Source organism: Azolla caroliniana, unplaced genomic scaffold, assembly GCF_043228905.1.
Source record: "Azolla caroliniana isolate FFs.n. ecotype wild unplaced genomic scaffold, voAzoCaro1.0.p SCAF_1, whole genome shotgun sequence".
Taxonomy (NCBI): Eukaryota; Viridiplantae; Streptophyta; class Polypodiopsida; order Salviniales; family Salviniaceae; genus Azolla; species Azolla caroliniana.
The window spans coordinates 32,073,443-32,088,821 of record NW_028230436.1 but is presented as its reverse complement, the minus strand read 5'-3'; the positions used below and the strand labels follow the sequence as shown (position 1 = coordinate 32,088,821).

Below are 15,379 nucleotides of genomic sequence, written 5' to 3'. Positions count from 1 at the left end.
AAGGATATGGCACTCAATTAAATTCTTATTCTAGAAAGAAATATTAACGTCTTTTAAGATGTCAAAAATGGCCTATAAGACCAAACAAGAGATTAATCTTAAGTGTTGTCTCGTCTTTGAGAGCAATAAATCAAAATAAAATAAATATTAGTTAGTAAATATAATAGTAAATAAGATAACAAGAGACAAGGGAATCTGGTTTTCGCTACATGTGAGATTCTCAAGTTAGATATATTGTAACTTTTGTCTTCAAAAGATCTCTTGCATAGGTTGATCCAAAATGGAGAGGTCTCCAAAGCGATGGAAGCACCTGCCATGGCAAAACATTGCCTTTGTCTATCAATGACAAGGGTGTTGAGGTCGTGGTCCATGGGGTCGAGACCTACGTGCACAACAAATTGCTATTGTCCGATCTGTTGTAACCACTTTGTTATGTCATGGTCGGGAGCCCATTTGTGTATCCCTTGATTGACTTGTAGCATTAGTAGGGGCGATGGGGCTAAAGAAAGTTGTGATTGTTCTATGTGGATGAGCTTGTGTGGCTATATTATTGTCTTTCAACAACTTTTCCCTATGTCTCTTGAGTTCTAGCAAGAAAAATCCTAGGCATTGTTGGTCCTCATATTCCATTACCTTGCGTAGCATGCCAAAGCCTTGTTTAAAGAGGCAATTGTATCTCCCTATATCTCTGCCAAACTTCAGCCCCAACACTTGACTGACTGCAATTTTGGATGGTGAGACACTTTGCAGATGAGCTATCTTGATTTATCGTTTGATTGATTGATTAGTTGAGCAATGCCTACATGCTTCACTTCCCTCTCTTTAAATAGGTGCTCACATGCATATGGTGTATGTGAGGGTGCATGTGATTTATGATCGACATTTGGCACACATGCGCTACATGTGATGCATGATAGCCATCCTACTCATCTACATTCCCATGTATAAAAATAGATATAAGACATAAGTATTAAATGATAAAAATACAATTATGTAGAACAGTTTATCTTAATGGTTTATACCCTATACTTGATGTTCAAGGTTATAGGTTCGAGCTTCACAAATGTCACAAGATGTAATATTTGAATATGTTTCTATATTGTGAACCAATTGCTTCTTGACACCCATCCCCTCTGAACTTGCACACCCATGGTGAAATCTAGTTCAATTTCTTCTCTTCTCTTGAAAATCTTTATTCCTTTTCCTGCAATTGGTGTCTATATCTTGGTCATGTCTAGCTCATTCAAGTAGTAGGTAGTCTTATCAATCACCTTCCAGTCTTTATCATTCAAAGCTCACTTCTTGGTATGCAGAAACAAAAATTGAGAGGAATCTCAATGAAAGAAGTGAAAGTGAGAGATCTTTTAAAAGTCCAAGAAGATCAATTACGATCTACGGGTAAGGTATATCCCATGGTGAAAATCAAACTTAGGTTCTCTCAAATTATGACTTTGATGCTACGAAAAATCACCAAGCCAACAACTAAAGAAAGAAAGAAATATTAACGTCTTTTAAGAGGCTAAAATGGCCTATAACACGAAACAATAGATTACATTGTAAGTGTTGTCTCGTCTTTGAGAACAAAATATCAAAATAAAATAAATGTTACTAAGTAGACATAAAAGTAAATAAGATAAAAGAGACTAAAGAATCTTGTTATCCGCACATGTAAGATTCTCAAGTCAGATATATTGTAACTTTTGTCTTCGAAAGGTCTTTAGCATAGTGTTACGTGTATAACCATAATTGATCATGAGATAGGTTTTCCATAGTTTTCTCTAATCTTATGATGAGTGCATGTGGGTTAATGTTGAAAAGAACGAGGGAACGAATTGTAATATTCAATTCCACGGCGTGGGATAAATATTAAGTGTGTTATCACTTCACCACTTCAAATAAAGCAGTCAAGTGTAAACACACTAAAGCCTGAGTTTCTACCTATATAAGGAGGCTAGCTACTTTCTTATCATAGGCTTGACTTATGTTGAGAAGACTATGATTGTTTGGCTATGGCTCTTGTTAGCTAAGCACATAAGTTCCTCGCAAAACCCAAGGTATGACTTATATAAACCCTCGATGGTATGGTGCATTGAGGACGCATAGGTTCGTCTCATGTCGTTGCTAAGGGTGGTCGGGTGGTTTGACACCCCTCTTTCATTTCTTTGGTCTATAATTCCTTATGTTTTGCTTAATTAATTACTTAGACTTTAATAATTGGTATCATAGCATACTTCTTCTTCTTTTTCATGTTTTCACTTTTTTTTTGTGATCCTTGGAGCAATAAACGAGGTCATGCATAGGTCGATCCAAAATGGAGAGGTCTCCAAACAAAGGGAAGCACCTGCAATGGCGGGAGATAATGGTTTTTATCTGTCGATGACAAGGGTGGTGAGATTGTGGTCCATGGGACAGGGGCCTACATGCACAACAAATTGCTATCGCCCAATCTATTGTAACCCCTTTGTTATGTCCTAAGTTCTTGAGTTCTAGCAAGATAAGACAGAGGCACCGTTGTCCTTATATTCCATTACCTTGCATAGTGGCCAAAGCCTTGTTTAAGAAAACATCCTACATGTTTGCACAAATTGTGAAGGCATAAGAATATTTTTATTTTTATTTTTATTTTTATCTTGGGGATAGAGGCAATAGACACCAACTTATTTATGGAGACAAAACCAAATGAAACGAAGATACAAAGGAAAACAACTAAACATGACCTATTGGGAAAAGTCCATATGATGGTACAAACCAAATCATAATCAGAGTTTGTAACTAGCTTATAATTATTGGTTATATACTACATTTATATTCCACTGCAAGTTTCTTATAATTCTTCTGGGTTTTTTTTTGCAAACCCACACTCAGGCAATTTGTAAACACTATTATAGCTAACATGTAGCTAAAATGACCATAGCTAAGTAGTTTTTTTGATAGCTAATTTTTAGTGGGAAAATCTTAAAGATACATATCATTTATTATGGGGATGGAAATATTACCATTTATGGTCCACAATTTAGCTGGTCTTTATTTGAGAGCACATTTTAATAATCCCTAAAATTGCCAAATTATGCAAATTACATGTAGCTTTTTGCATAGCTAATTAGTTAAGTCAAGGACACAACTAATTGTTCCCATTCCCATGCTTTCACTATCAATCATTACATAGCAGTTAGTTATGCATGGTAATGAATGTATCGTTGATGAGGACTTCTAGATGTGGTCATTGACCATTCAAATGGACATATACATGGGCAATGTGATAATATCTATAATCCCTAAACAATATAGTTTATCTTTCCTATGAGTTATAACACAATTTTTGCTTTATCTACAGACAAAACATACCTCAAATTTTCATAAAGTGTTTATTTTTTCATCATAGCATGCCAAAGGTTATCTATTCTCTAGAATTATCCATCCCTTTTAACAGCTTTTTCCTTCAGCTTTTCTGAAAATGCAGGTCCAAACTTTCACTTCACTTCAGCTTTCAATATTAAAGCAATTTAGATCCTTTTTATATTGTTACAGATTCTTTACTTCAATCTTTTCCAACCATACGACAGTATTTCAGCTTTCAATCCTGACCTATTTTGATCTGTTCATGTTATTCTTGTATGATATTTCAAGGAAATGCAATAGATGAGCCACCAATATCGTGGTAAGATGACATTCTCTTGCTAAATAAGATTATTGATGCCAAATGATGGGTCACCGGAATCATTAAATAAAAATGTTGTGTAATGGCCGTTATTTCAGCCAATGACAATAACAGATTTCCGGATGCAACCCTGACCAGGCCCACAAAAATTCAAAGAATATAATTAATTCGATGATATTGCACCTAAAAGTAATGACTGTATTCATGGAGCAATATTGGTATAGATTCATTACACAAGGGAGTGCCAAGGTTGCAATCTGTTTGAATGCTAGATCTTTAATCTGTTTATATACTTTCTAGGTAATTTTCCCATGCTCTGTCACTGACAACATTGATGTGAGAAACGCTATACACTGATCACGCTACAGTTCTCTTTCATTTTTGTGCATTTTGTATGATGAATACAAAAAGTTGGTATTCAATGATGTCGGAAGTGAGGGTGTGTGCAAATCTTTCTTGAAAGTATATCGAATTAACTTCCTAGTTTTCGTTCATAACCAGTGTATTAGTGATCACTAACCCTTACGAACTATTTAAGAGGTCTTATTCTTGGCAGTGTTACTCCATTTTAATGTACATGTAAATGTGCGGTGCAAAAAGTAGGCCCAAGTTGTCGTTTGTTTTTATTACACTCTGGTTAGTTAGAATTGCATTAAGACACAGAGCATTGTGAATACTGACTACGTTTGTGATAAAGTACAGCATGCGTCTAAACATAATGTTACAAAGAATCATAGTCATTTGGGAAATAAGAATACAAACAGAGAATCATTACAACAATAGTCCTACTGATGATACTATGTTTGGAACATTTTCTACGGAAAATGCTCTTAGACATAATGTTCCAATGAATCATAGTCTTGTGAAAAATAAGAATGAGAAAGGAGAATGATTACAACAATAGTCATATTTATGATACTATGTTTGCAATATTCAAATACCATGTCTTCTGAACATACTGTTCCAAAGAATCACAGTGGATGAGAAATAAGAATAAGAAAGGAGAATGGTTACAACAATAGAAGTATTGAACAGGGTTTGAAAGGAAATTAATTTCCATTGTTCAAATAGCTTCAAGTCATCTGTCATTAAATCCTTAAAACAAAATAAGAAAGAGAAAGGTCAGAAAGGAATGCCTACAATCATCGATCATAAAAATGGGATGATGTTGCCTGATGACACAAGCATGATAAATTTTTGAATCCAAGACTTTATGTAGCCTGTTTTGTTTGAGACAATCTGGCACAAATGGTGACCTTGTTCATAATGTTTCGTTTCCTTGATTCCAATTCCCTCCCTTTGCCTCTGCCACAATATTACAACTATCCAGTCTTGGTCATTAATCTATGAAAATGACAAGAATGAAAAGAAATTTCATCGATCTACAAACAGATACCCAAAAACTGGCATTAAGAGAGTAAAAAGTAGAGGAAATACAGCAGCAAGAACCAGTCAAAGCAAGGTAGAGCAGTCAGTCAGCAAAATAGACTACTTTTACTACATACATAATAAATATTGTAATAGCATAATGGTTAAGAGTAAAAGCTTTTGGTCCCTAATTCAAACATTATTTGTCTTGGCAGTATTACTTCTGGTTTCTATTGTTGTAATGGTAAGGCATAGATATATCATAAGTACTGAGTAAAAGTTGCACTATTAGACGAACCTCATGCAAAAGAGATAGAAGATCACTACCATCAGGATTCACCATAAAGTTTGTCACCTGACGCAAATATGTAGAAAGGGGCAAAAATCACAAACAATAAGGCTATATCACACAGGGTCAAGGGAAAATGGGTCGACTCCATGAAGAAAGTGAACTTATGGAAACAAGCGGCTCACCTCAGCATAATCTTCTACCATGTACCACAACTACTTCACATTTAGCATCTATTTTTAAACTGCGAAAAATGCTAAGAAACAGGGGAAATGTATTTTGCCCACTTTAGAAAGACTTTCAAAGTTGGAAATTAAGATTGGAGAAAAAGGGGAAAAATAATACCTCGTTATCAAATTGCATCCTGCCTCCTCTCTAAATTGATTATATGAAGACGAACTGAAATTGGTTCTAGAAATCTTCTCCCTTGAGCTTATTGCTATGTTTGTTAAAATGATGAAGTAAATGACTGAAGTTCAAATCTTCCGTTCCCAATCATGCATTTCAACGAAGTATCCCATTCATGGAGACTTTAATTCTTCAGGAGTATTACAAGCAGGTGCAACAGCATATATATCCACCATGAAGCGCATTTTCTTTACCCTCATTCTCCTTTTGGGCGAGCTGAATTGTTGGGTTCGATCGGTCATCAAACAATGATCCATGTGTGCATTCAACGCGGTATTTGAAGTAGTGGAAAACTTTGAACAAACTGGACAATTAACTTGTAGCACTGAAGGATATGGAATTATCTGCATATTTTTGCCTTCTTCGCCTTTCCTTATAGGATGTCCTAACAAAGACTCGCATGGTGTGAAACTGTTCCCAACAGTGATGCTTAGATCCCCACTAATTTCTTCAATATTTACATTTTGATATGCGATATTTTGCTCAGCTAAAACCTGACGTATTGATGCATTTGAAGAAATAGGATTTTCTAGACTTGTTTCATTCATATCATTAAATGAAGCAGTTGTTGAAGACCTATTAATTGTGAACCGAAAAATATCACTTTGATTTTTCAGATGTTCATGCATTACATTATCGTTTATATTTATATCCAGAATGGAGCTATTTTCAAGGACTAAATCTTCTATGGGGCCACTTTCAGAGTGTGAAGGTTTTAATGCATTAAAGGTGTTTGCTAATCCAACAAGATCCTTTGATGCATTAAAGGTTGAAATTTTAGAAGTTGTCTGCACACTAGTTGGTTGATTACTTTCCATGTACTCTGTTGTCAGCTCCACTATCAGTGGATTATTGACATAATTTGCATCCCCATCAAAACAACGGGAATAATGTGTGCTTTCTATTTCTTCTGATTCCTTTTTCAGGAAATCATGTGAGGCTTGAAAATCACGTGAGAACATCTTTGGCAATCCATGATCAATCTTCTCAAAATAAGATTCATGATGGGTTGAGGCTAAACTTGGAGTTAACAACATTAAATTCTCTTTCATACTTTCAGATTGTACTTTAGTATCTCCAGAACATGAAGTTTGAATACCAAAATTCGCATTTGAGAGATGTCTGTCGATGTTGTTATTGTTATTATTATCCTTGTTAATAAGGATGTCATTGCTGGTGTTTTTCTTGTCATTGGAGTTAGAGTAGTTGTTGATGTTATTTTTATTGTCATCGTCTTTGATGTTGTTAGGTGGACCAGGGGGTTCATTGAAGGGTGGTAGATCCAACTTCATACCATGCATCAAGCATTGCTCCAAGATTCTCTTGGAGAATGGCCAGCATTTCAGGAAATCTTTGCGACGAACACTTGAAACAAAATGCCTGCCATTTCATTTAAATAGGGCAGTGAGCTTTTACTATAATCTCCAAGATTTTTATAATTTCATCATCCCTCTTACTACACATTCTTTTCTTCTCTTTTCTTAAACGGGGCTGTGAGTTATTGTATATCTCTCTTCACTGAATGTGAATCAAATATCATTAAAACATTCTTCTGTAACTCGATAACAGAAAAAGTACAAAGAAATCCCAACCCTAGACAAGTTAATGAAAATAAAAACATGGGGGACTTGAACAAAATATGCAAGTAAAAACTCTCTTTTTCACAATTTGGAATATAGACAGAAGTAGTAGGTAGGAGGATTACTCATAACATACCTGATTGAGAAAGGTGGAGATGGCATCATGACCTCCTTGAACATCGTTGTAGGCATGTGACCAACATAATATGCAATCTCTTTTTTTTCTTCTTCTCCTTCTTCCTTAACATGTACATTGTCTTCATCGATGATAGCATGTGCATTAACAACGTCGATGAGCCCAACATGTGTAGCAGTGCTTGTCGTGTCTAATTCGGACTTGATAAGACAAGCTTTTGCGATATTTGTGTTTGCATTCAAGGCATGAGGATGGCATAGATAACATTGGTGATCCTGTTGAGAAGCAGAAAGTACTGTATCACTGGACTTCATGATTCATGTTTGTATGCGCGTATGAGTGTTTGCCCATTCAAATGTCGTCCCTGAAACAGTACCATTTTGGAGTGATAAGGATCGAGATACATGTATGTGAGCTACATACAAGCAAGCGGTGCCGTCGTCGATTGCGACCTTGAAGCAAGAACATCATGGGGGAGTAATAAACATAATGGAGGAGGTTACATCAAAGGTTCAAGACCTTTACAGGGCATCGCGATGATGTGACAGAGTTATGGGAGAGAAAGAGGAGGAGAGGAAGGGGGGGGGAGCAGGGGAGTGGAGACTCGGAGAACAGGGGTTTAAGTTCTTCTAATGGGGGAACTACTTTTATAGAAGTTAGAATAGCAATGTCTCCCTCCTCCACCCCTTCTCTAAATCGACACCACCTCTTCATTCACTTATCGTCTCCACTTCTTTTCCCACGTCATGAACCTCCTACCCACTTGATTAAAGTTTTGGTCCTTCCTTCCATGCATTGTCTCATCGTCCCATGACTCGACCATTCTAGATGTAGGTAAAAAAAGGCTCTTTGTTGTCGTTTGCAAAGAATTGTCCGGTGTGGAGAAGCCTATGAGAGGGGAAGATGCCACCACGCAAAAAGAATCTTTGTCGTGAATCTCTGATGTTGCTTTCTACCGCGTCAGGCTTTCACAATTCTGGTGTGATCGCATATCGCCTACATTCTGCTCCAAGATACTCTTGGGTGCAAAATTATATGTATCACCATGGATGAAGGCCTTAATTTGAAACAACAAAATAGGTAATCTCTCGTGGAACTCGTAGTTCTAATGGCTAAGACGGTCAAAGAATGCCTTCCAAAGCTAATGAAGATTATCTTATTGCAATATGTTTTCAAGTGCTCCTCATCAATTTGAGGTTGACTGACCTTTCATTAATGTAACAATGGTTGTCGCCCAATCATTTATCACTTGAAGTTAAGAGTTTTTGCAAATGATAATTCAACTAAATTGACAACCTCCAACCCAAATGATAATGTGGCATTAATGATGCTTCTTCTCCAAACCTGCAAAATACCAAGTCTTTCAAAGACTATAGTACAACAATTGAAACACAAAGAGTTCTAAATGCATTGTCCCACTGACATGAAAACATACTCAAAATCTCATAATTTATAATTTGATGCAGAAAAGGAGAACAAAATGCCCGATACACAATTGATTCTGTTAATTTCTAATAATAAACATTTCATTTTCTTTGAACAATCTCACGATTAAAATGAAATAGCTTTGGAGACCAAAATGAAGGCTATGCTAGTGGTTCCTCCTCGCATAACGAAAGAACACATATGGACAAATCTTCTCATGATGTGGATCTTGATATCGGTAATCCACAAAGGCGTAGGTCAACCAAATTGGGACACTTGGATATAATGTTTATTTGGTAAGAGTTGGTCTTATTGAATTAGCAAGAGACATTTTTGAACAAGTAATTGAATTCAATGTGGTAATGTGCAATTCTATTTTGTAGTGGTCTATGTAGACCTAAAGAACCATGAACATGTAGGACTTTCATACATTTGGTTCTAGTCATAGATTGAAATATTCGCATTCATGGGGGCTACCCCACGAATCCATACGAATAGGAATATGAATACATATAAATATATTCGTTTTCTTCTTCTTTTTTGAATTTTTTAAATAAAAAATAAAAAACAGTTTTTCTTCATCTGAGCGAGTGAACGAACAGCGAGCAGCGAGCGAGGAAGCCTCACCCAACTCCTTGTCCGCCCTCGCTTCCCTCTGCATCTTGTTCTCAGCCAGAAAATGAGGGTTTCAGCTGAAAACCCTAATTTCTGTCATAAACCTAATTTAGACAGTAGTACTTTCTTTTGAGCCCACGTCCTCAACTCCCTCTCATGCTTTATTCTAATCCTACATCCTGTTCTCACTGAAACCCTACGTCCTCAACTCAGGCTCTCACTGAAACCCTAAGTTTAGTAGAAGCCCTAATTAATTGATTATTAATTAATTAACTTAATAACTAATATTTTTGAATGAATTAAGATATGTATTAGTAAATTAATTAATGTATTAGTGAATCAATTAATGCATTAGTGAATCAATTAATGTATTAGTAAACTAATTAATTATTATATTAGTGAGTTAATTAATTATTGATGTATTTGTGTATATACATATATGAGTGATATGTGTGTATACACATATATGTATGTATGTATGTATGTATGTATGTATGTATGTATGTATGTATGTATGTATGTATGTATACATCTAAACGAATGGTTTTATAATATTCTTGGGGCCGTTTTATATTCTTGAATATAGCAAATATTGCGGATGTAGAATACCACGAATATTACGCATGGATCAATCTATGGTTCTAGTATAGATGTCTTCACTTATTGAGCATCTTGAAGCAAAGAGTATTTTCAAAGATTACTCTAACATATTTAAAGTAGAACTTTGGTGTACGAATTTTATATGTTGAAAGTGAATTCTTTATCGATTACGTCCTATTTAATTTTACCTCCTTGAGGGTTTTTGACATTAAAATTGTCATATATATAGTGCATAAATTATTCTTGTGTATTTTGCATTTTTCCTTGAATAATTTTCACAAGATAACCTTTGTCTTATATAAATGGTAAAGTGTTCTTGGGTATTCAATCAAGTGGTATCAATGCCAGGTTTTAGCACTTTCTTATGGAGGCAAATGCGAACCAACATGTATGTGATTTTATTCAACAATGGGTAGGAGATACTCTTTTAAACCCTCTTGTGAATGAAACTAATGTCAAAGCTTTATGGAACAAACTTGGGAACTTTATATGCATCTAAGACAAGTAATAATAAATTGTTTTTTCTTAAAAGAGCAATGCATTTAATGTATAAAGAAGGTAATTGTGTCTTTGATCATTTAAATGAATTTCTAGGATGTTTTCATCAACTTTTTGGTATGAGAGTAAAATTTGATGACTACATTTTTTTGCTTTGTTGGCTAAACACCCTTCTTGACTCACGGAAAACGTTTGGGATGTCTTTAACTAATGCAACCCCGAATGGAAATGTGACCATAGAATAATTAAAGAGTAGTGTTCTAAACGAATAAATGCAACAAACGACACAAGGAACATCGTCACTCTCAAAGGTCTTGATGGTTGGAAATAGAGGGAAGAGTAGGTGTAAAGAATCAATGGAGATTCTTGTGTAGTGGAATAGATGTGTGTTATGTGTGTATATGTGTGAGAGAAGAAGAGTGGAGAGAAAAGAGAACTCAAGATAGATAAATGATAAGAAAATGGAATACTCAAGAAGAAGGTGTATATTCACAAGTAAAATGAGATTTACAAAATGTAGCATAACAATGAGTCACAATCGGCTTAGTATGAAGTATGAGGATGGTGCTTTATATAGAGTCACCCTCTCTCTTCATTAACTTTACAACAACCACTCTCTCTCTTGGGGAATGTGAAGACTCATAATCATGGGGAATATGTAACTCATTAGTTATGTGTCATAGAATATGATTCTATCACACATAGTTAATGTGTAGAGAGTAGTGGTGTGACTCTTAACCTTTGAGTAATCATAGATTCTCAAAAGGTGTGTTCACACGTTGTGGTATGTTGAGCTTGATTCTCAACAGTAGGCATATAGGCCAAGGTCAAAATGATTAAGGGAGGAGCATGAGTAAATCAAAGGCCAAATATAAATATTTAGAATGTCATTTTTGTGGCAAAATAGGACACATAAAATGATATTGCTTCAAATAGAAAAAGGGAGAACCACATATCTAATAGTAATCATAAAAGAAAGGTGATGGCGATAATTGTGACCATCATGTTAATGCAACTTATGGTTTACTTGTTGTTTATGATGAGAACCTAATTACTATACAATGAAATTAATTAGGTTATTGGTACTGTGGCATCATTCCAAGTCACATCTAGAAGATAGTTTTTTACTTTTTGTACTTCCGATGATTTTTGGAGTTGTAGAGATGGGAAATGATGGAATATCAAAGGTGGTAGGCAAAGAAACTATTTGTTTCGAGACCAACACAACATCAAAATCGATTCTCAAGGAGGTAAGACATGTACCTAATATTTGATTACATCTTATCTACATTGGAAGGTTAGATGATGATTGCTATTACAACATCTTTAATGAGGGACAATTTAACTAAGTAAGGGGCTCCTTGGTTGTAGGTTGTAGTTCAAAGCAACATTACGTCAAAGCTTTGACATAAAGGGTTGTCTCACATCAGTGAGAAGGGACTTCCTTTCCTAGCTCAAAGAGAATCTTGCTTCCAGGTATAAAAGATGTGAAGTTAGACATGTGTAATCACAAGGTTGTTGGAAACCAAAGAAGCATCTCCTTCAAACACCATTCTTCTTCTAGAAAGGAAGAGGTACTTGAGTTGGTGTACTTAATGTTTGCGGCCCTTTAAAGTGAATAGGTCGTGCACTCTACTTTGTTACTTTCATTGATGAAATCATTCTAGAAAACTCTAGGTTCCAACATTGAAAACAAAAGATCAGATATTTGATGTGTTTAAAGAACTTCATGTTTCTTTTGAAAGAGAGACAAGAAGGAAGTTAAAATGCATTCTCGCCAATATTGGTCGTGGATATTATGGATCCTTCAGTGCATATTGTTGAGAGCATGATATTAAGCGTCTGAAAAAGACACCACCAAAAACCCCACAATTGAATGACTTGATAGAAAGGATTAACAGAACTCTAGTGGACATAGTTAGATGTTTGCTCTCATATGTGAATGTGTTTGAATCTTTTTGGTAAGAGGCCTTAAATATTGTTTCATATGTTGCATTGTAGGGTGATGTTCCTAATAGAGTTTGGTGTGGTAAGTTTGTCTCTTATGATCATTTACATGTGTTTGGTTGTGCACGTACCTAAAGATGAAAGGTTTAAGTTATCTTATGTTAAATCTAGACAACGTGTCTTTATTGGGTATGGTCAAGATGAGTTTGGTTATTGATATTATAACCCAAGGGAAAGGAAAATGATTCGAAGTCATGATTTAGTATTTGTCGATGATCAAAACATTGAAGACAAGACAATGGTCTTATTGATTTTGCCCTCGTTCCAACAATGGAAGATGCTATACATGGAGATTCTTCCTATAAAGACGAAGACCATGAGGATATTGATAAGCCAAAGTCTTATAGATAAGAGGATTGAAGCTAGTCATTTCAAATTGTGTAGAAACTATTATCCACATACCGAGCAAGAAAAAGAAGAGATGTCTTCAATTCCTTACTCTTCACCAATTGGTTCCTCAACGTATGCTATGGGTAATACAAGACCAGATATTATCGTCATTAGTGTCGTAAGTAAGCATATATCTCTTTAATCTTAATAAGTCAGATTGCAAGGAAGAGAGCACTGGGATTTAGCATGGGGTTTACTTAGTACCTTATTGCTAGTAACGTTAAAGAAATATTTATGACAGATGTTTTGCAAGTTTTTGACCTTTTGTTATGTGAGACCTCTACAATGGGTCTTTATTTCATTCAGTATGCCAATCCAAATTATGAGATGGAGATCATAATCCAATTGTTATGTTATTATTGGGGGGGTTCGAACCATAATTAATAAGTACACATAGATTTGTGATGGATTGATCATGGTAAAATATATACAATAAACATTATTTGAATAAATAATAAGTACAGATTTGTTAATATGTCCTCTCATGGAATCATTACTGTAAGGAGCTTGAATTCATATTGTTATTGATGGTACATGGATACCATATCAATCACTCAAAACTGGTCTCTATCTGTTGGTACTTCACATCATAGGACACGAACCGGCCACAGAACCGGCCACAATACTGACTTTACCGGCCACAATAATGACTTTAGAGACAGTATCCACGACATGAATCGCGGTAGCCAATGATTTCCTGGAGCGTCGAGTGTTGTTGGGAGCGTCCTCCTCCTCCTCCTCCTCCTCCTCCTCCTCCTCCTCCTCCTTCTCCTCCTCCTCCTCCTCCTCCTCCTCCTCCTGCAATCGGGGCAATACAAGGGAGGGGGCAAATGTTATTAGCAATGGCGTATACAAGGGAGATGTGGTAGAAATAGAAAATGATAAGAATTGAGGTTAACTTGTGGTAGTTTAAATTGGGTCCAGAGGAGTTACTCTGTGTGTGTGAGTGTGTGTTTTTATGATGTTAATTTTCTTACCTCGTCGGCGGTGGTGTCCGGTGCTACAAATTGTTGTTCATGGGCGGGATCAGGATGATGAAACTGTGGCTGGGGGTGGCAGTAACTAAGCAAGAGCGGAAGGGCTTGAAAGCGATGGCGGTCGTGGCGATGGCCATGAGTATGAGTACGAGTACAGGAAGAGCAAAGGTCGAGTACGCAGTCTAGGCACAGGACGCCATCATGCATTATCAGACTCCTGCACGTACCGCAAAAATGTCCGCAGGCGAACAGAAAGAAGAGTGCCTTGCACTCGTCGAAGTCAAGGGTGCCGTTCTGGTCTTCGTCCACCAAGGTAAACACCATCCTAACCTTATCATGTACAACTCCTCCGTTGAGGATTGTATGCCTGTCTAGAAGCTCCTGGACCGAGATTCTCCCGTCTCCATTCTCATCCAGATCAATGAATTTGCAGTCAAGCCCTAACTTTTCATCTGCCGTCAATCCGTCGAAGAATCTTTGCCCAGCCTCATGTATTTGTTGCCTTAAGCTCGACATGTCGATGATCCACAGCGAAGTGAGGCCGCCCGGTTTTTTGAGGGACAAACAATCAGAGGTGTGACTTGGAGGAGACCCTCCGCTGTTGATTGGTACCAAAAATGACGCGGTGGGGAATTTTTTTCACAGATCATCTGCATCCAGATTCTCGCACAAATTATGGCGGATCGTCTATAATGTTTCAAGATCAATGGGCTGACAAGTAAAGTATGTCTGAATCCACCGGATGCAAGGTGAGTTGCAAGCCTCATGGATCCATCAGGCCATTCATTCGAATGATCGAGCGCGGAGGTATGGCAGAAAGAGGAATAGCGTATCTATGGAGAAATGGGATTAACTTTTGAGGATGTGAAGAAGAAAGATATTGATGGAACAGAAAAATCCACGACCTCTTCGTCCTACTCGGCGAGGAATTAAAAATGCGATTTGAGCAGAAAGCATATATAACACGTTCGCGTTCTGAACTGGAAGGATCGTGGATTCCATTTTTATAGATTCCTTCCACTTTTTAGATTCCTTCTACAATTACGCAATTTCGGCTATGTACAATATCTTGATACACTAGAATTACATATTCTTAAAACCAAATAAAATACTCAACATTGACTAAATATCAACAATTTGTTTTAATTAAATCGCGTTTGGATTGATTAATTATAAGTTTGATGTTTCTAAGATCAAAACGTATTTTAGTATAGAGTCACCACAAATGACTTATTAATCATTTCAAGAAGTTGGTAAAAATCCATTAAACTTTATTGATAATTTCAAGAAGTTGGTAGAAATCCATTAAACTTGTAGTCTCAAGAACATTTCTGAAGTCGATGAATTTAAGAGACCAAATCTAATTAATACAATCACAATCAAACGTTTAGGCATTTGAGACATTTTAAAGGTTATTTGATTCACTAT

At 36.2% G+C, this 15,379-nt stretch overlaps 1 protein-coding gene across 3 annotated transcripts; it reads right to left on the bottom strand.

Moving 5' to 3' along the window:
* Positions 1–4,699: 4,699 nt before the first annotated feature.
* LOC147869803 (uncharacterized) lies at positions 4,700–7,864 on the bottom strand. Of its 3 annotated transcripts, none has more exons than XM_087333296.1 (3): positions 7,440–7,864; positions 5,661–7,103; positions 4,700–5,002 (listed from the first exon to the last, which is right to left on the bottom strand). In XM_087333296.1, exons 1-2 carry the CDS (start codon positions 7,751–7,753, stop codon positions 5,837–5,839), a joined length of 1,581 nt encoding a protein of 526 aa, XP_087189422.1. In that variant the 5' UTR covers positions 7,754–7,864; the 3' UTR covers positions 4,700–5,002; positions 5,661–5,836. The 3 variants fall into 3 exon arrangements, with proteins under 3 accessions (XP_087189422.1, XP_087189418.1, XP_087189429.1); XM_087333292.1 differs by having other exon boundaries at positions 4,700–4,980; XM_087333303.1 differs by having other exon boundaries at positions 4,700–4,963.
* Between the last annotated feature and the right edge of the window lie 7,515 nt (positions 7,865–15,379).